The sequence below is a fragment of the Crassostrea angulata genome, chromosome 3 (genome assembly GCF_025612915.1).
Source record: "Crassostrea angulata isolate pt1a10 chromosome 3, ASM2561291v2, whole genome shotgun sequence".
NCBI lineage: Eukaryota > Metazoa > Mollusca > Bivalvia > Ostreida > Ostreidae > Magallana > Magallana angulata.
In genome coordinates, this window is record NC_069113.1 from 45,711,098 (window position 1) to 45,731,045 (window position 19,948).

The window sequence follows — 19,948 nt, forward strand, 5'->3', positions numbered from 1 at the left end:
CGTCGGGTTTTGGATGTTTCACTGTGTCATAAGATAATGGTCATGACACACACTAAATTCTAAGTTAAGGAAGGAGTCTTTTCTGGTTTTCGAATTGTACAAACGTAAACTTGATTAATTGTCATTTAAATCAAGATGAAAGGAAATTAAAATAGCATTTTTTTTCTTATTTACTATCAGACAACTTGGCATAGAAATAGTAATCAATGTTTAGAATCTAACGAGGACTATTTTTTGGCGGAATGTTAGCGTAGGAAAATATCACGTGTCGCAATTCAGAATTGCTGTAGATTAGTGAATCTGTTTGAGCATCTTAAAACAATTACATTAATGTTGGATTTTTAAACTAATGTGAACTAATGATATGATACTTAGGTTTCAGAATTTGTTTTTAAAATAAGATTTGCCTATCAAATTTCATTTTTCAAGCTTGTTAAAGCGTCCATCCTAAACATTGATTTGTTTGGAAAAATTCACTAAAATCAGTTTTTCTCTCGTATTAAAGGGGCATTGTCACGATTTTAGCCAAATTCTTTCTTTCTGTTTTTATTATTTAAAATGCTTTAGGAATGCATTTCTAATGATCATATGAAATTTGAGAGTCATTTGTAGAGTTATAAGCAAGATACAGGGCTTGCAATTCTTCGTCATGTAAACAAGGCTCGTGTCTTGTTTTTCTTTACATAGATTCAATACACCGGTAAAAAATCTTTTTTGCGTTGATTTGTCTATCTCCTTATACATTCTAAGCATAAAATAACAGTTTCTAACGTTTAAGACTTTAATCTTAAGCTCCTTTCACAATTTGCGCACGAGCAGAAGCGACAAAATATTCATGCGACCGAAAAAAGATAGATAGTAATCGTAAACTGTTGCCGAAATAATCGCATTTGAAATAAGTATTCGTGCGAAATTTAGCCGATCTAAGCGAGTGTTGTGCGATGTAAATGCATCGAATCTTGCGATATATCTTGCGTCTCTATGCGACTGTTGTACAATGGAAGCGACTTTTGAAAGATAATGCGATAGGATCGCGCGAGAGACCAGATGATCGGACGATTGACCGTGCGCCAATGCGATTGGACTTGCGATCATGCGTTCCATGGTACGAATGCTCGTGCGAGTGAGAGGGGGTATATACCGCACATTTCCGACGCTCTTTAGTAGAAATAGTTGAAAGCGAACATGCACCCAAGAAGAAACAGAGATGCAGCATCATATATTATTACATGTATACCTCAATATGATTATTCTATTATATTTGATTGGTCTAGAAAGTTGCGTGACAGGGCGATTTCATAGGAATGAAAAAGCCGATATAAGCATATGATGTAGACAATTATGATTAAATCAAAAATATTTTATCATTATGATTCTCTTTACATAGGCGTCGGAACCGGGGGGGGGGGGCAAAGTTATACCTAACCATTAGAAACATAGCATGATAGAGGGTTCAGCCCCCCCCCCCCCCCCCACACACACACACACACACTTTTTCTCGCAGGAAAGATTATTGTTCCTAAATTTACCTTGAAAGATTGAGAAGTTGGATTCAGAAGCATACTAGCCCCCCCCCCCCCCGCCCCGCCCCCACGGATTAGGAATTTCATGATTTTTGAGAGGAAAAATTTGGGTAATTTTTTTTCCTTTTGGAAGTAAAGGTATACTACCCCTCCCCCCACCCACGGATTAGGATTTTTATGATTTTGGGAATTACTTTTTTCTCAATATTTCTGAGGATTAGTCTAGCCCCCCCCCCCCCCCCCTCCACTTTCAATTTGCTTCCGACGCCAGTGCTTTATATCATAAAACAAACTTAACTATCTGTGATTCGAAATTATGAAAGAAAAGTGAGACAGTAACATAGGAAATCAAACAATCACGACGTTATTGCTTTTGAAAAAAAATTTAGAAATCAACGTATTTTGTATAATCATACATTGTTCGGTATAATAAAACGTTTATTGAATTAATGTTCAGGGAATATGAAGATTTATTCCCCCAGAAAACAGAGATGCTTATACAAGGTATATATACTTGTGCCAAAGTATAGCACATTGAGACTGATAAGTCGTGCAATGGTAGTAAAACGTTGCAAGATTACATGAGACATGTTGAGCAACAGTCTCACGGTCGCAAAACACGCGCATATATAGCAGCGATACATCTTACTACCTTTAAAAATCGTGCATCAATCTTGCGAGTACACAAAACGTTGTAAAACGTTTGAACTAATGTTCTTAAGCCCCTTTCACAATTGGCGCACGACCACTTTACACCACTTTGCGATCGAAATTTTGGAGCTTCGCACGAGCTCTCGCATACGTTGCACGAGCCCTCGCTTACGTTGCACGAGCTCTCGCATTCGTTGCATACGTTTTACTGGTCGCATCAAGTCTCCTCTGAATAGTGAACATGCACACTATTCAGACGCGACCCAACGCGATCCAAATTATCGCAGTTCAACGCACGAACATTATTACGAACGTTTTACAACGTTTTGTGTACTCGCAAGAGTAATACACGATTTATAAAGATCGTAAGATAAATAGCTTGTGTTTATGCGTCTGTTTTGCGACCGTGAGACTGTTGCTCAACCTATCCCATGTAGTCTTGCAACGTTTTAATATCATTGCACGACTTATCAGCCTCAATATGCCATGCTTTGCTATTAGTATATATACCCTGTACAAGTATCTCTATTTCAGAACAAAATTAACAATATACATTTATTGCATGATGGTGAGGAAAATACATGTATGAAGATTAATTCCCTTAAAAAATCATATTTCCCGAGGGCTTCGCCCGAGAAAAATTTGTTTTTTTCTGGGGAATAAATCTTCATATTCCCTGAACATTAATGCAATAAACGTTTTATTATACCAAGCAACACATGATTACACAAAATACGTTGATTTCTAATAATGTTTTACTTTTCAACAGTCGCAACATTAACGTCGTGATTCTTTGATTTCCCATGTAACTGTCTCACTTTTCTTTCATAAATCATTGATAGTTAAGTTGGTTCTGATATATAAAGAGAATCATAATGATTAAATATTTTTGATTTCATCATAATTGTCCACATCGTATGCTCATATTTGCTTTTTTATTCCTATGATACCTACCTGTCACGTGACTTTCTAGACCAATTAGATATAATAGAATAATCATATTGAGGTATAATAATAAATGCTGCTGCATATTTGTACCTTCTTGGGCGGCATCTTTCCTCGCTTTCAACTATGTATATGAATATGAATATGGGCGGTGTATATGCCCCCGCTGACTCGCACGATCATTCGTATCATAGAAGGCATAATCGCACGTCCAATCACATTGGCGCACGTTCAATCGTCCGATCACCTAGTCTCTCGCGCGTTCCTATCGTATTATCTTTCAACAGTTGCTTTCATTGTACAACAGTACAACAGACGCAAGATATATCGCAAGATTCGATGCGTTTTCATCGCACAACGTTCGCTTAGATCGTGCGAAATTCGTACGAATTTCGTACGAATACTTTTTTCATATGCGATTATTTTGGCAACAATTGGCGATTCATATCTAATTTTTTCGGTCGCACGAATATTTGGTCGCTTCTGCTCGTGCGCCAATTGTGAAAGGGGCTTTAACTTGCACTCCGATGATTTGGATCGCATTTGGTCACGTCTAAATAGTGTGCATGTCCACTATTTTGAGGAGACTTGATGCGAGCACTTACACGCATGCAACGAATGCGAGAGCTCGTGCGATTTAAAATATTCCGATCGCAAAGTGCTCGTGCGCTAATTGTGAAAGGGACTTTACGAAGGCATTCTGAACATTACAAGAGGCCAATAGGCCTTAACGGTCACCTGAGTAGCATATAACCCATACACCAACTTGTCGAGGAGTCTCATATATTTATTTAATTGGGTTTCATTCAGGAGTAGAAAAATTATAAATTTGTAATGACGACAACCTCCCTGCCTGAAATCTTTCAGAAAGAACTATGAAACCTATAAATTTGGCGAAAAACTTAAAGATCGTGTCTACAAAATCATGAATTCAGTTTTCCTTTCAGGTGTGTGAGAGTAAAGAAGATAATTGCATTAACACCTATACATCCATTTTGGCCCTGCGCTAGAGTCAAAACCCATACTCCAGGGGACATGAAATTTAAAGTTTTCGTAGAGGACTTCCTGGTAAACATAATTATGAAGTCAATTTCACAATTTAGGTAGAGGAGTTAGTGGACATCATAACCATGTATTCAGATTTTTGCCCACATGTTTGGGAGTAAAGATTTTTTAAGATTTAATACATTTTTAGTACTAGTATATGGCCATATTGGCCCAACCCTAGAGCCTGACCCCTGAGACAGGGGTCATGCATTTCACAATTTTGGAAGAGGGCTTCATGGACATCATAATCTTGCATTTACTTTTTAACAAATATATATGGAAGTAGAAAAGAAGATTTTCTAAGATTTAATACATTTTTACTATATGGCCATATTGGCCCCACCCTAGAGCCTGAACCCCTGAAACAGGAGCCATGAATTTCACAAATTTCGTAGAGGGCTTCATGGACATCATAATCATGTATTTAGTTTTTAACAAATATATATGGAAGTAGAGAAGAAGATTTTCTAATATTTAATACATTTTTACTATATGGCCATATTTGCCCCACCCTAGAGCCAGAACCTCTGACCGAGGGGCTATGAATTTCACAATTTTGGTAGATGGCTTCATGGACATCATAACCATGCAACCAGTTTTTTGAATTACGTGTGGGAGTAAAGAACAAAAAATTTTTAATTTGGCTTTTTTTGCATATGTGGCCCCAATTGTGGTGCCCTGGGGCTGGTAGAGCCACGAATTTCACAATTTAGATTCCTCTTACTCAGAGATGCCTTACATCAAAAATGGTAACAATTAGCCTTGTAGTTTTTAAGAAGTTAAAAATGTAAAATTGTTAACGGACGACGCACGACGACGGACGAAAACGGATAGCAATAGGTCACCTGAGTTTACTCGGGTGACTTAATAATCGGAAAAATAATTTCTGACCAAAATCGTGACCATGCCCCTTTAAATTATCAATTGCAATATATTAGCTTTTCTGTCAATTTATCTCTTTATAGAAAGTCTTATTAACACCCCTGCGAATGTAATTGTCATTCAAATTTCAGACCACGTGGTTTTATTTGACCCTTTCAGTTTCGCAGTAAAAATCGTACCTCGTGTATATAGTCTATTTCACAGTATCTAGGTTCTTGTAGTCAAATATAAAATCTAGAGGTTTATTGATTTTAAACTTTATCTTCATTAATTGGTGAATAAAATGTGAATATACAAAAAATGTGATTATACAAAAATTATGTTTTGTTTGCTGTTGCTACAACTAACATGCTTAAAAGAGATCCCTCCTGATGATTAATTTTCGATCCCCAAGTAAAAACATCAATGGTGAAACAGACTATACTATTTTATGCAGAATATTTCTTGAAACTGGCTCGATATATTAAGTTTTAATGCAAAACAGACACCCATTATTTTTTTTAAAACATAGTATTGCACACCACAAGTATCAAACATGGCTATGATTTTATTAAGCAACCCAATGTTTATATTTTCAACCACTCTACACGTGGTTGAACAAGAACGATAACTCTGTTCTGAGTATTATTGTTTAATATAAATAACTGCTAGATGGTGAAATAAGACATACATCTTGAAAGCTTTTCCTGTTTTAACATAAATCAAAGTAGGATATGATATGAAAAACGACCAGTACTTACGTATTTTGAGAATGTTATCCGAACACTTATACTTCCGCTCGAAATTCCACAGGAACTAAACAAATCTCGGTGAAGTCTCGTGAACTTTCATTCGAGCACCTCTGGATTATTACGTACTTAGCAACGATAAAGAAAACATTCCGAACACATTCGCAGGGGTGATTAAGGGAGTATGGGACTGACACCAAAGTAATCAAAAAACTAGAAAATTTGGTTCAACGGATAGCACTGTATTTCCTCTAATAGAATATAAAAAAAACTAATAAGTCAATTTGTTTGTTTCCATGGTAACGGTACCCAAACATACCCTTGTTGGAAATGCTCTAGCTCATTAAAATACACCGCTTGCAACAGAAATGAAGCAATGCTACGGTGTTTGCAATTATTTGATTTCATTTTTCTTATACGCTCTTCCTAACACATTAAGAGAAGAATGATTTTTCGCAAAAAAAAATTGTCAACGCCTCCGTATTTTACAAACTGCAACCGAATTTCCTCTGCATGGTTCTAATTTGTTGCTGTTTGTGTTGACCTTAACTGCAAAATGGTCAAAAAATATATTTTGATATAATCAAAAGTCTTGTTTTTTAACTGTTATTAAATGTTCAAATCTTATGCTTTCACTTGAAAATGAGACACTCATATGTCAATGAATCAGAAAAAAAGATATGGCAGTCTGAAATTCCTCTGGTCTGTTTTTTTTTAATTTCGTGCCAATTTTACTTGAACACTAAATGTCTCACTATTAAAATGCTAGACCTTAAAGAAAATTTCTCAGAAAAATCTTATGACCTCCCACTCCCTCTCTTCTGTCAACCAGCATCAACACTAACAATCAATCCATCTTTTCCCCTGTTCCTAGTAATAAAAAAAGGCAGTACTAGTCAACATGTAACATAACTAAATTAAACTCTTTTAAACATTTGCATCAGTAATTACACAAAAGATGAAATATGAAAGTACATGTATGATTTCAATGAGACGGGGCAATTCTGAAGCAGATCAAAATTTTAGTTTGGTCTAACCTCGTAATGATATAGCATTGAATCATGATTTTTTGAAAGACGCAGTCTCATAAATGCAGCGGTGTCTACATACAAATTGAGTAACACGCGTTAGCGCATTATGATAATTTGTATGCACACATTGCTGCAGTTATGAGACTATCTTTCAAAAAATCATGATTTAATGCTTATATTTACATTTTTTAAACTTCTTGCCTTGTCTGCAAATGTGATTTATACCTTAAAATTCCTATCTTGTTCTAAGGGTAAGTTCATATTAATGGAAGAGCCACTATAACAGCCACAAGCGTCAACTTTGATTTTTCGCTTGTGATGTTGCAGTTTACAGCGTTCATGCAACGTTTGTGACGTCACAATAAAACTTGTCATTTAACCTTCGAGTACCCTGTATGGATTACACTGTTATAACTGCCGTAGCTTTCAACACACTTTACAAGCCAAGATTATGTAGAATGTAAATATAATAGGATGTTTCCACGTACTGTCATGATTCCAACAATTATTAGCTACTTATCAACTATAGATATATTGAGGACAGTCTTCTGATGCTTTTCCATCAATTACATTTTGACATTTTAGTAAAAGATAAAACAAGATAAATTTTGAGGCACATGCAGATTAATATCATTATTTTTTTTAACAAAGTGTGTGATCTGACCGGAGGAGTATCATGTCATTCATTTATCAAATAGAAGTGAAGTAAGGTGATGTTGGGTGTTAAACTGTGGTATATGAGATATGTCTTATTCTATGCCTTATAAAAATTGAATCCTAATTGCAAATGCTACACAAAATCTTTGTTACATCATAAATGGAATAACAAAGGAATTTAAAATGGAACGCTAGCTGATTTACTCAGTGAACTAAACATGTATTTGAAAATTGTGATCATACTTCTCTGTTAGATCTATTTCTTCTTTCAAAGCTCTCTCTGTTGAATCTTGGGCAACAAAATTAACAGCAGCACCAATCTCCTTCTCACGACGAGGAACTTCGGAGGAAGTGTTTTGTGACAGACTGCTGTTATTAAATGTTGAAAGGAGACTGTTAATTTGCCTTTTTCCTATTCCTGAGTGAACCATTGCTGTAAAAGGAGATGATTGTATAAATAATAAAACAAAATTTTGTTGAGTGAAATATCCATTTAGAAATTTCATTTGCATCTCACATACCTGCTGCTAGTTTTGTGTTGACATCCCACACATGGCCATGCTTTTTTCCTGTAGGTACATGGTTCATTTGTCCACAGTTTGTATTTGAGCAAGGTATCTAAAGGAAAAATAGAATATAATATATATATTTATATATATATATATATATATATATATATATATATATATATATATATATATATATATATATATATATATAAACTGTACTAGCTATACCTTTTACTTCCTTGAAATTGGCAAAAACATGTGGAACATAACCAAAAGTTGGCCACCTTGACGAATTTACCTTTAGTATTGCTGAAAGTCCATAAGTTTGGATATTTACAGCATGTGAAAGTTGCAAAGGCATGCCAATTCCACCACTCCCCTCCCCTGTCTCAAACCACAATCAGACGTTTAACAACCTCTTCATGATCAACATTTGTATTATTAAGCATTATAAGTAAACAGATCTGTGCTTATTATCTTGAAGTTTTCACATTCAAATTTTTTTGGCACCATGAAAAAATATTAATAAGAAGTTGATCCGTATAACAATAGGAAAATTACATGTATAATAAATATTTCTATCAATATAGAAAACATCATTTATTCATTAGTCTGAATACAATATATATGCTCGATCTTGACAAGCTTTTTATTTTTCATTTCAAAATTAGTCATCTCTCTCTCAATCTCTCTCTCTCTCTTTGTCTCTCTCTCTCAACATCATAATCTGTCTTTTTTTCATTGATACATATACAAACTCCGATATATACTTCAGATTAATTTTTATAAATGTTTATATGTATTTATTTTAATTATGGCTTACACCACAGGTGTTTGAGCCTTTGCTCCTACGCAAATACATTCGTACATCTTCATGAGCAAAAGATCCAATTAACTGCATCGTTAAGCACCTGTGCATTACGCCGGTATACTGGTATAGAACAAAAACAAAATCAATGCACATATCAATTTAGATAAAAATGTTAATTTCTTAGCTCCACTTGCTTTTATTCAAAAATTACAATTTTTTTCAATTTACAAGTATCAAGAATGTACGACATACCCAGACAGATCGCTTTCGCTGGCGTCTTAACTCTTGTCATCTTCAGCTTCCTGCAACTGTAGATCAACGAAACTGTGATCAGTCTGTTCTATAGCGTCTGCTTGGGCATTAGACCATTTTTTCTTCTGGGCATTAGCAACATTTATGAACTGTGTAGTCTTCTTAGTAGATTCAAACCCACGTTTCCTCCACATTGTGGCAAAATGATTGTGGCAAACGAGCTGTCACTACCCATCTGTTTACATTGCCGAAAACCGATTTTTATGTCGTAAAATAAGGCTTTTGCGTTAGATTAAACTTTTTAATCATTTATTATTGTTTTATATTGTAAATAGAGGCTATAAAATCATTTCTACGGTAAAATCTATAGTTTAATTGCTTAGTATTGAACCAACAGATTTAACGACTGCGAATTGGTTTACGTATTTCGGAGTTGCGCGGTAGATTCAAAATCGTGGGTCCTATACTTCCTTAATACGTAAAAAAAAAAAAAATACTGTATTTTAATATTGGAAGCATAAAAAAAAAATCTTCAAAAATTACCAAAATTAGAAGAAATGCGGGCTAAGCAATATCAATTTTAGATTCATATTTATTCCAATTAATTAATATACGCTGATAGACATTCTGATATTCTATCATTTCATTGAAGAATAGAATCTTCATATCTTTAACATGTGTCTACATAACTGCAAGGAACTACATTTATTTTTGTCATCCTTTAAGTTGATGAAAAAGGTCTTGACCTGACTTTTATGCGAAAACAAGGAGGTCGCATTTGATTAAACTGATTAAATCATTTGATTATATGATCTGTTTCACTGTGTCAAAATTTCATGAATTTCTTATTATAAGAGGTACTGTGGTTTCATCAATATTCGCTGAATACCAATTTTCGTGGATTTCGTTGTTAAGTTGATCCACGAAACTTAATGTTCATTGAAGTTCAATTTCAACTAACATTTTGTATTGATAGGATCATTGGCCACGAAATTACATATCCTTGAAACTGTGGTTTTCAGAAAATCCACGAAATTTGATACCCACGAAAATTAATGAAACCACAGTATGTTTGATAACGAGAAGACTCATTCCTTAAATAGCAATCATAAAATACACTTTTCTCAATTTTTTCTTCAACAATAAGTTATCATATTAAACGTTGCGCCCTCTATGTCCACTTGGCGCAATTTTTAGCTGAACTTAGATCCAATCGGTTCCCTTTTTTGTTAAATTTTTAAGTTCAAAGAATTAAAGTATTCTCTAATGTATGTATGTTTCACCTTTAAACAAGAGGATAATCCTTGCTATGCATTGTAGAAATATAACTCAATAGGAAACCTAATAAAACCAAATTGAAAAATGAAAACAAAATAAGTTTTGCTACATTCCTTTCTACTTTGATAACAGACATTAGTATTCTTAGAATCCTCAATCAAAAAAACAAGTGAAAAGCTGTCAAAGTGGCAGCAAACCGAGTCACTCAGGTGACCTATTTCAATTGGTCTTCGTCCGTCGTCGTGAGCCGTGCGTCGTGCGTTAACAATTTTACATTTTGAACTTCTTCTTGAAAACTACCAGGCCAATCGTTACTATTTTTGGTGTGAAGCATTTCTATGGTAAGAAGAATCTAAATTGTGAAAATCATGGCTCTACCTCCCCTGGGGTCCAAATATGAAAAAAAGCCAAATTTTCAAAAATCTTCTCTATTTCCACACATGTGAGGAACAAACTGAATGCATGTCCATGAAGCCTTCTACCAAAATTGTGAAATTCTAGGGTGGGGCCAATATGGCCATATATAGTTAAAATGTATTAAATCTTAGAAAATCTTCTTCTCTACTCCCATTTATATTTGTTAAAAACTAAATGCGAGATTATGATGTCCATGAGGCCCTCTACCAAAATTGTGAAATTCATGACCCCTGGGTCAGGGGTTCAGGCTCTAGGGTGGGGCCAATATGGTCATATAGTTAAAATGTACTAAATCTTAGAAAATCTTCTTCTCTACTCCCATATATATTTGTTAAAAACTAAATGCCTGGTTATAATGTCCATGAAGCCCTCTACCAAAATTGTGAAATTCTTGAACCCTTTTAAGGGGTTCAGGCTCTAGGGTGGGGCCAATATGGCCATATTGTAATAATGTTTTAAATTTTAAAAATCTTCTTCTTTACTCCCACAAATGTGGGCAGAAAACTGAATAAATGGTTATAATGTCCACTAACTCCTCTACGTAAATTGTGAAATTCTTGGCCTCTGGGTCAGGGGTTCAGGCCTGAGGACATGAGGTGGGGGAGGGGGGCAATATAGTGTTAATGCATATTATGTTTAAAAAATTTCTTCTCTATTCTCACACATCTGTATTAAAAACTGACTTCATAATTATGTTTACTAGGAAGTCCTCTACTGCAATTTTTATTTTCATTTCCCCGGGAGTATCGCTTTTGACTCTAGGGCAGGGCCAAAATGGATGTATAGGTGTTAATGCATATAATGTTAAAAAATTATCTTCTTTACTCCCACACACCTGAAAGGAAAACTGAATTCATGATTTTGTAGACCAGATCTTTAAGTTTTTTGCCAAAATTATAGGTTTCATAGCTCTTTTTGAAAAATTTCAGGCAGGGAGGTGGTCGTCATTACAAATTTATAATTTTTCTACTCCAGAATGAAACCTAATTAATTAAATGCATACATGAGACTCCTTGACAAGTTCGTGTATGGGTTATATGCTACTCAGGTGACCGTTATGGCCAATTGACCTATGGTCTTTTATGTGAACTTTATTCATAATCCATGTCAACCCTGAATTAATAAACACAACCTACCGTGTCCAGTGAAATGGAGTACCCTATATGCAAAATTTTGCCAAAAAAGGACTAAGTTCAAAAGCCAGTATTTCTTTTTATGAATTATCAGAAATCAAATCCTAGCAATTTGCACGGCTCTGATATACATGTATGTACAATTGATCTGCAAAAGAACAACTTCCTATCTTGAAAACTGTAGGAAGAGTTATCCGTAAAATGAGGGTACCCTTTTGGCAGCCGCCCGCCCGCCATTTTCAACATTTCAATAACCGGATTTTTTCTTTGGAAAACCCGGTTAAAAATTACTGTAATATAAACTCTAGTAACAATTTTCAAACCACACGAGCTAAAATGGTCAGAATTTTAGAAGGTTGAGCGCCTCTCACTGGAAGAAAGGAACCTTTGCAACCTGCTAGTTCAACAATGAGTATCAACATCAGACATAGCAAGGAGACAATTCAAAACAATATGATGGCACCAGACTACTTGGTCCTATGCAGATGCTTCAGCACCAGGGCACATAGGATGTCTAGATCTACACTCAGAGAGGAAAGGATGTTTCAGAGATAATTTTTGCAAACTAGAAGGAAGACCATTCTATGGCTTAAAATTAGGTGGATACAGAATGGAGGTCAGGCATCATACAGCACTTTAAATCGACGACCTAAGGAGGCTGGTCTGGTAGCACATCTGGCTTGGAAAAAATCTTCTTACAGCAAAAGGCTTTGGATCGTTTGGAATGCCATAGCTGCCTTATGTGGCTATTTCAAATGAAGAAGGTGCTTTATTATATTATGCTGTGGTTATTTCATGTGAAGATGAAGTGCTTTATTTTATGAAGATGGGGCTTTATTATGTGAGGATGGTGCTTTATTATATGAAGGTGGTGCTTTTTATGTGAAGAAGAAGCACCATCTTCATAAAATAAAGCACCATCTACATATAATAAAGCACCATCTTCACAAGAAATATGCACAAAAGGCAGCTGTGGTGTTCCATAGGATCGCGCTTATTTAACTTGTGTTGACTAGTCACTTGTAATTTGTTATACGATGTTGAGATATATGAAATTTGCATCAAATATGCGCATGGTTCAAGCATGAAAAAAAGCATTTTCTCAAGGTTTTATACTTTTTTGTGGAGGGCAATGAATTTCTCTGCGGGTTTTTTTTTCAAATATAACAACAGACTTGGGATGCCGGTAGGGGACATGTATTGTTTGTCCAACACTTTTAGAATGAAGAGATAATACATGTAGCATGTATGAAGCTTAGTTTACTTTTTGCGCTAGTTCGACGTTTCGTTTCTCTATACACCCGTATGCTTAAATAAATGATAAATTTAATTCTATAATCATTGAGGCTGGGAAATTTTCCGCCAACAATGTGTCGATTGAAAGATTTTTACTGTTCTATATTTAGAGTTTTCGTTCCCGCGACGCCCCTGTCTGCATCTCTGTCAACACCCAATGTACAAGTTTTTGTAAACAATTACCATTATCTAAACTTATAAATTAAGGTGGTATGGGAAATCGAAATAAACAATAAAATTAAGTGTATTTATATGAGTAGTTTCCTTCCCAACATAGTCACCTAACAGCGTAGCGCAGTAGTTAAGAGAGTTTACTACGAATCTGTCAGTCATGAGTTGGAATTCCGCTGGGGGGTTTACAATTTTTACCTATCCAAATATTTTTAAAAGCTACTTTAGGCTAAAAATTAAGAAATTTAAAAATTCTAAACCATTGAAAATATTCAATAATGATTAAAATAAATCCACATTAATATCGACAGATGACCCATAACACCTTAGGCTATTTGCAAATAAAATAAATCTTGCACCAGAGTAACTGCTTACATCTTTGGTATTTCAACGCGGGTGAAATGATGTCCGTAAGCTGTAATTGAATTTTACCTGGTAAATAATTATTGTAAAATTAATCAAAAAATTACTTTTATTTTCGATTAACCAGCTCGAAATAGCAAAATTGAGAGTAAGTTGGCAGATATGCGTTGGCGGATCCAAGTTTACATTGAAATTCAGATTTGACAAATGTTTATAAAAAGAATAAGGCATATCGTTTTCTGAATGCGCGATTTTGGTTTGGTGGATAGAACGTTTGCGAAGCGCAACCTCTGGTAATAGAATGGTGTAGAACTTTCCAGAGCAAGGTAACCACTAATTAATGTCATGGAGAAAATGTAGGACGGGTTCATTATGCATTGCGGGCGGATACTTTGGATCGGACGTTTTTGGTCATTAAAAAACGTTAATTTATAAAAGAAATGCAACAATTTAATGCGGTTTTAATTTTGATGGAAAGAACTTTCTAATATAGAGTGCCCAGGAACGAGTGTAGGTTTAGCAATATTTAGATGTTGCTTTTAAAAGCTGTTTGAAACTCAGAAATGAGGTATGTAACCTTTTTGTTTATTTCATGAAATTTTATCAATTTAACACTCTGAGTGAATGTTTATGGAGGTAATCCACTTTCCCCAGCATGCATCGATCTGTTCTCTGACGTAGATAAGCCACATTGCTGCTGGTGACTGTGTCAATGTTTATACAGAGTTGATAGAACTGGTCAATGTTTAATCAGAGTTGATAAAAGTTAATAAGAAAAATTATGCCTGGATGTGAAGCAAAATTCTGTACTGTCATGAGGGGACAATGATTCAGTATATTTCTATAACTGTACCTTAGGTAACGATATATGATTTGTGCAAAAACTGAATAGATTGTTTGTACAAAGATTTGTACAAAGATTAATGTTTACATTAATAAAATGTTGCTTGTTGATTTCAAATAAATGTAAAAATGTAATTTCGTTGTGGGTTTTCTTACCGTTACTTTTTATTTAAATGCTCTAGAAATCTTTCTCTGTGATTTGTTTTCATCTTATGTAGATTAGATCTTGATGATACGTACTAGTATGCCGGTTCGGCTGTCAGCTAGAAGAATAACAGAAATAAGTCATATTTCAAAAATCAGGATGCTAAGCAATGCATCTTGTGTGCTCATTTATGTAGCACACATAATGTTCAATGTTCATAATGCATCATTCTGTGATTTGAAATCTTAATCTTCCTCCATATACCCTGTTTCAAAATGACAACTCTTTACATCCATTTCAAATTTAAATTCTCATTTCGATAATGGCATTTTATCTTTGTTACTAAGCGTGTGTAAAAATGCAATGTGTCTCACTGACGTCAGCATCGGTGCTGCCTCTCTTAGATGCTTAGAGATAATCCAGCAGGGAGGTAATGATTTTAACAACATGACAGCGCTCATGGATTGTAAGAATTAGTTATTCTAAGTGGAATATCTTCTTACTAAGGAAAACTGTGTCTAAATGGTTTTCAGATTTCATTATATACATCAAACTGACAAATTAAAACCCTTGATTATTTTTTCATGTTCACCCCCCTTAAACTACGACAGATTGGAAATAAACCGTAGAAAAAAATTTGTAAACATTGAATAGATTGTGCTCCTCGTCCGTATGAATAAATGACATATGCATGAAACGGGAAAGTTTAATGGGGGCGATGTCCCCTCTTCTATTACTTTTTAATCGGAAATTCTTATTTGGGACAGAGATAAAATTTATATTAAGTTGACCAAAAGAACCGTCAAAACTAAGAGATACGACGTGCGGGATATCATCTAGTGTAATTAGAACTCAAGTAGTGACTTGTTTTTTGAGAACTTTTACAAAGGTTAAATCAAATTCTGATCACATGGTCTAGCTTGACAACTGTTTAAAAGTTTTGAAAAAGGCAGTTTCTTGATTCATTACTTGGGAAAAATCACCAGCAACTGTATTTTCTAGATCTGTGATCTACATGTATACACACTTGCTCACAAATATTTTTCCAACAATATTCTCTCGTTAATAATACTACATCGTAGCTTTGCTTGTTTTATCATGTGACAAACTATTTTCCAGCGAAGACAACATCTAATTAAAGAATGAAGTTTCATATTCGTCGCAAACAGTTATCTTTAGAAATTGATTTTAACCCTTAAAATGATTACTTGAGAATTTGAACGCATGATAAATGGGGAAAGAATAAAAAATAAGTTCAACCCATGAGAAATTTATCTGCTGAAACGTCAACATTTCACATAAGAAAAATTAATTCTCCATAAAACTAAAATCAACACAACTCGTTAACTGGAAGAAAATCATTTCTAATTCCCATCACGTGATTTTGGGAAAAATTACGTGACATTATTTATCGATGGACCAAACGAGATAACATGTAATTTTAGGAAAAACTGTCTCAACTGAAAAATGACTACTGGTATTTGTTTATCGATGGACCAAACAAGACAATAATCCCTCGATCAGCCGACAAAAAAATTTCCAAACGAATTATGATACATATTTTGGAGACATTTTGTATCAAACTGAATTATATTTTTAAAAAATCTATATTTTATCCTTCTACAGCCGATATCGGTCCTTCACAGGGCTGACTTTCGTCGACTTCACTGACAGCTACCTGGTCACATCCTTCCTGTATTATTTTGCAGGTATCTGGGAGTTCTATTATAACGGTTCCAATGCTGCAAAAGAAATCACAAATATTTACATACGTGTTAATTTTTCTTTTAACCAATGTATTTAGAACACCGTATTTATCAATTATAAGTTATATTTTATGATAATGTTTCCAATATGTAAATATACATGTATAGTTCTCTTGTAACTGGTGTGCTTATTTATAAGATATATTTCCTTGGAATGCTTGATATATCCATTTATAGTTTTGGCATATCAATTTAAAAAAAACTTGGAAAAGTGATTTAAGAATCTTTTTTAAACTTTGATTTAGGATATTTACGTGTAAGTGCACAACAGGACGAATTATACTAATATAACTCTTTACAATTATTTTGCTTGAACACGTGCATTCTTAGCAATGTTCATGCATGTTTTGCTGCATGATTGAGGATTTCAGTGATTTTAAGACTAAATGGAAATGTTTTGTGACTTATGAATTCTTTTTTCTTCAGAATTAAAGAAAGCTTAAAAATTCCCAAGGTGAATGTTACTCGCTTAAAAAAATGAAAATCGATGTATTATTCTAAGCAAATAAATTCGCCTTTTTCCACAATCTTTTCTTAAGTTCTAACTTTTATGTTCGTTTTAAGAAAATTTGAAAGTTCTAATTTCTAAAATCATCTCTGAACCCCATCGGTGCCCTTTTCCTGACATTCAGGGGTCGAAAAAAAATTCAAAAGATGACGGACATACAGACGGACAGGATTGAAAGAGAGAAACTCACTTGTGCTTACAGCCTAAGTGATCTTTAAAGCAATGATACATTAAATCATTAATATACTTGTAAGCTGTCTTTAATCGAAACAGTATTATATTTAATACATTTGTTGAAATCAAAGCCCCAGGGTTAGAAAAATATAGACAGGCTGACCTCATACAAAGAGGTATTCGATTGATTATTTATTTTAGAGAAACTGCCAAAAAAGTTTTTAGTGCACACATATCTTAGAGCTAAAACTTGGCATCATCAACGCATCAATTAATATAATTATCAAATAATACATGGCATGCAGAAATATAATTTTTCATCCTATGGATAAAACCACAAATAATTCTCACATAGCTGATATCATTTAATCATATTCTTTAAATACCTAACCATGATTGAGATATAATGATATTAGATAATTTTAACATTATGCAACAATTAATTCCAAATCTTTAGGCCTTAAGATATCTTGTTTTCACCTAAAACGTTTCTTTTTCTCAATTTTATGTAGGTGGAGCTACCTAAAGATAAACAAGAGTGTTACTTACTCACAACAATCCAAATCTCCAGTACTAAGACATGAACACGTGTAACACTTTGGACCTGTTGTGTTTTCATACGTTGTATTCCGTGCTATGATAGATCCATTATACTCACAATCGCGTCCTTAAATAGAGAAAAAAAGTTTTCAGTATAATTATCATTTAAAGGGACTTGGACACGATTTAAGCTTAAAATTTTTAAATTTATTTTTTCCATTTTCAATGTTTATAATGGATTATATGTGTATTTTTAATGCTTTATCAAAATAAGAAAGTCAGATATTAAGTTAAAAGCAAGAAACAGAGTTTGGAATTCTTTGATTTGTAAACAAAGCTCGAGCCTTGTTATTAGTTTCAATCAATTGTTGCTTTCTTCTATTAAAAATTTATACACATTGAACAAGTGTGTCTTGTTTCTTACAAGTTTTATTTTATTTTTTTTGGTCAAAGAAATGGTAACTTCATACTTTATATAATTGTAAACAAATATAAGACTTGAGCTTTGTTTACATAACGATGAGTTTATCTCTCTTATAACTTATATTATAACATTCAAGTTGTGGTCAGTCATTCAAAATGTGCAAGTAAATCATTTTATATCTAAAAATATAGAAATAAAATTTTTGATATAAAATCGTGTCCAAGTCCCTTTAAGGCATTATAACTAACCGGGGAAACCGGGGAAACTAGTCTTTTGTTCATATGTACTCTGGAATTCGGATTCCAATTTTTAATGGGAAAATAAGCCCCTTTGGACTTACATATTTGCATGAAAGTCTGCTCTGTTAGCAGTTTTTTTACCGTGTTTTCCAAAGGAAAAATCCGGTTATTTTAAAAAGGTGAAAATGGCAGGCGGATGGACGGCTGCCAAAAGCATACCCCTATTGCACGGATTACACCTACAGTTTTCAATATATGAGAGGTATGCATATTACTTGGATTTTGATTTTTGATCATTTATTTTAAAAAAATATCAGCTGTTATACTCGATTCATTGTTTTGCAAAATATTGGTACCCATATTTTACGAATAACTCCTCCTACAGTTTTCAAAATAAGTTATGATAATAAAGTTTTAAAATTGTGTGAACTGTCCGAGTAATTCCGAATAGAAAAGGTGTCAGCATTCTCTCAATAAATGTTCATAAGAAATTTGTTTTCTTTCATTTTTTCCTGGTAAAAACAGATGAAGAGTAAATGCAGCTACCATGAATATTTTTCCTTGTATTAACTGCAATTGAACTTCTTCGACAAGTATGCATATTTTCGTTAAAATTCACCAGAGCGTGACGTGAACAGTAACCCTGGACAAACTACATAGCAGTCCTTTTCTTCAAAAATACCATTTTTGTATCTTCAAACAGGGATAAAAAGAAAATACTCACCATTTCCTGTTGCTCCCCAGCAAGCAGCATCAGAATAAACATACAGAACAAAAAGAATTGAGACAACCAGAATTACACACTTCATCTTATGAGAACTTCTCCTCCAAATGCAATTTTCATGATTTTATACGGTGTTTATTTTGCATCGCAATAAGCTAAGCAATCTGTCGGAAACGTGTGCCATTAATGAATTACAAAAAAAATGCAAAAGTTGTGCTGATAGCAAGCATTCATCATCTAGAGGTCGGTGCGTTGCATATATAATGAATTTAATGAATCGTTCCTTTTTCCAAAAATTAAAGTTTGAATTTTTGAAAACTCCAGCGCTTTTAAATTGAGGCTAATAATACGTTTAATTTCAACCATTAAATTTTACCTCCCTAGAGCATTGTGGCTGCAGATCTTATTATATTTTGATGTTAGGCTTAGTGGCGAGTAAGCCAGCCGATCCAACATCTATGTTTAATTATATTGCAATCATTCGACATTACAATTAAAGATTGATAATGACGATTGATTATATAACATTTTCGGTTCATAATATTAAACTGTTGCTTAATGTTTATAACCTTATGTATGATTAATTTTTTCCCCCATTGAGGTTTGCTGGTTAAACAGTACCTGCGCAGTTGCACTACCTGCTTGGGTTTAAAACTAAGTTCAATAGAAATGTTTCTTAATATTAATTCTCCCATTAGGAAGCAAAGGGCAGTAAAAAAAATTACGGATATCATTAATGGTATTGTCGGCACGATAGAGATGTTCGACATCTTTTATTATTGAATACTTGTGACAGAGCTGAAGGCAAATCCCAAATAAACGAAAATTTAATCAATCGGGTTTGTTTTTGTTTCCACTCGATTTTCGTACAAATGCATTTTATAAATAAGT

The 19,948-nt window shown here is 33.9% G+C and overlaps 1 protein-coding gene across 1 annotated transcript; it reads right to left on the reverse strand.

Annotated features, from left to right (window-relative positions):
• Positions 1-16,087: 16,087 nt before the first annotated feature.
• Positions 16,088-19,392, reverse strand: LOC128175055 (prostate-associated microseminoprotein-like). Its single transcript, XM_052840446.1, has 3 exons — positions 19,058-19,392; positions 17,680-17,797; positions 16,088-16,424 (listed from the first exon to the last, which is right to left on the reverse strand). Exons 1-3 carry the CDS (start codon positions 19,140-19,142, stop codon positions 16,295-16,297), a joined length of 333 nt encoding a protein of 110 aa, XP_052696406.1. The 5' UTR covers positions 19,143-19,392; the 3' UTR covers positions 16,088-16,294.
• Positions 19,393-19,948: the final 556 nt, after the last annotated feature.

Coding starts and splice junctions, on each gene's coding strand:
- LOC128175055 (XM_052840446.1), bottom strand. CDS start 19,142: ATGAAGTGTGTAATTCTGGTTGTCTCAATTCTTTTTGTTCTGTATGTT. Junction 17,798..19,057: donor CTGGGGAGCAACAGGAAATG/GTGAGTATTTTC, acceptor TCTCTATTTAAG/GACGCGATTGTGAGTATAAT. Junction 16,425..17,679: donor GGAGATTTGGATTGTTGTGA/GTAAGTAACACT, acceptor TTTCTTTTGCAG/CATTGGAACCGTTATAATAG.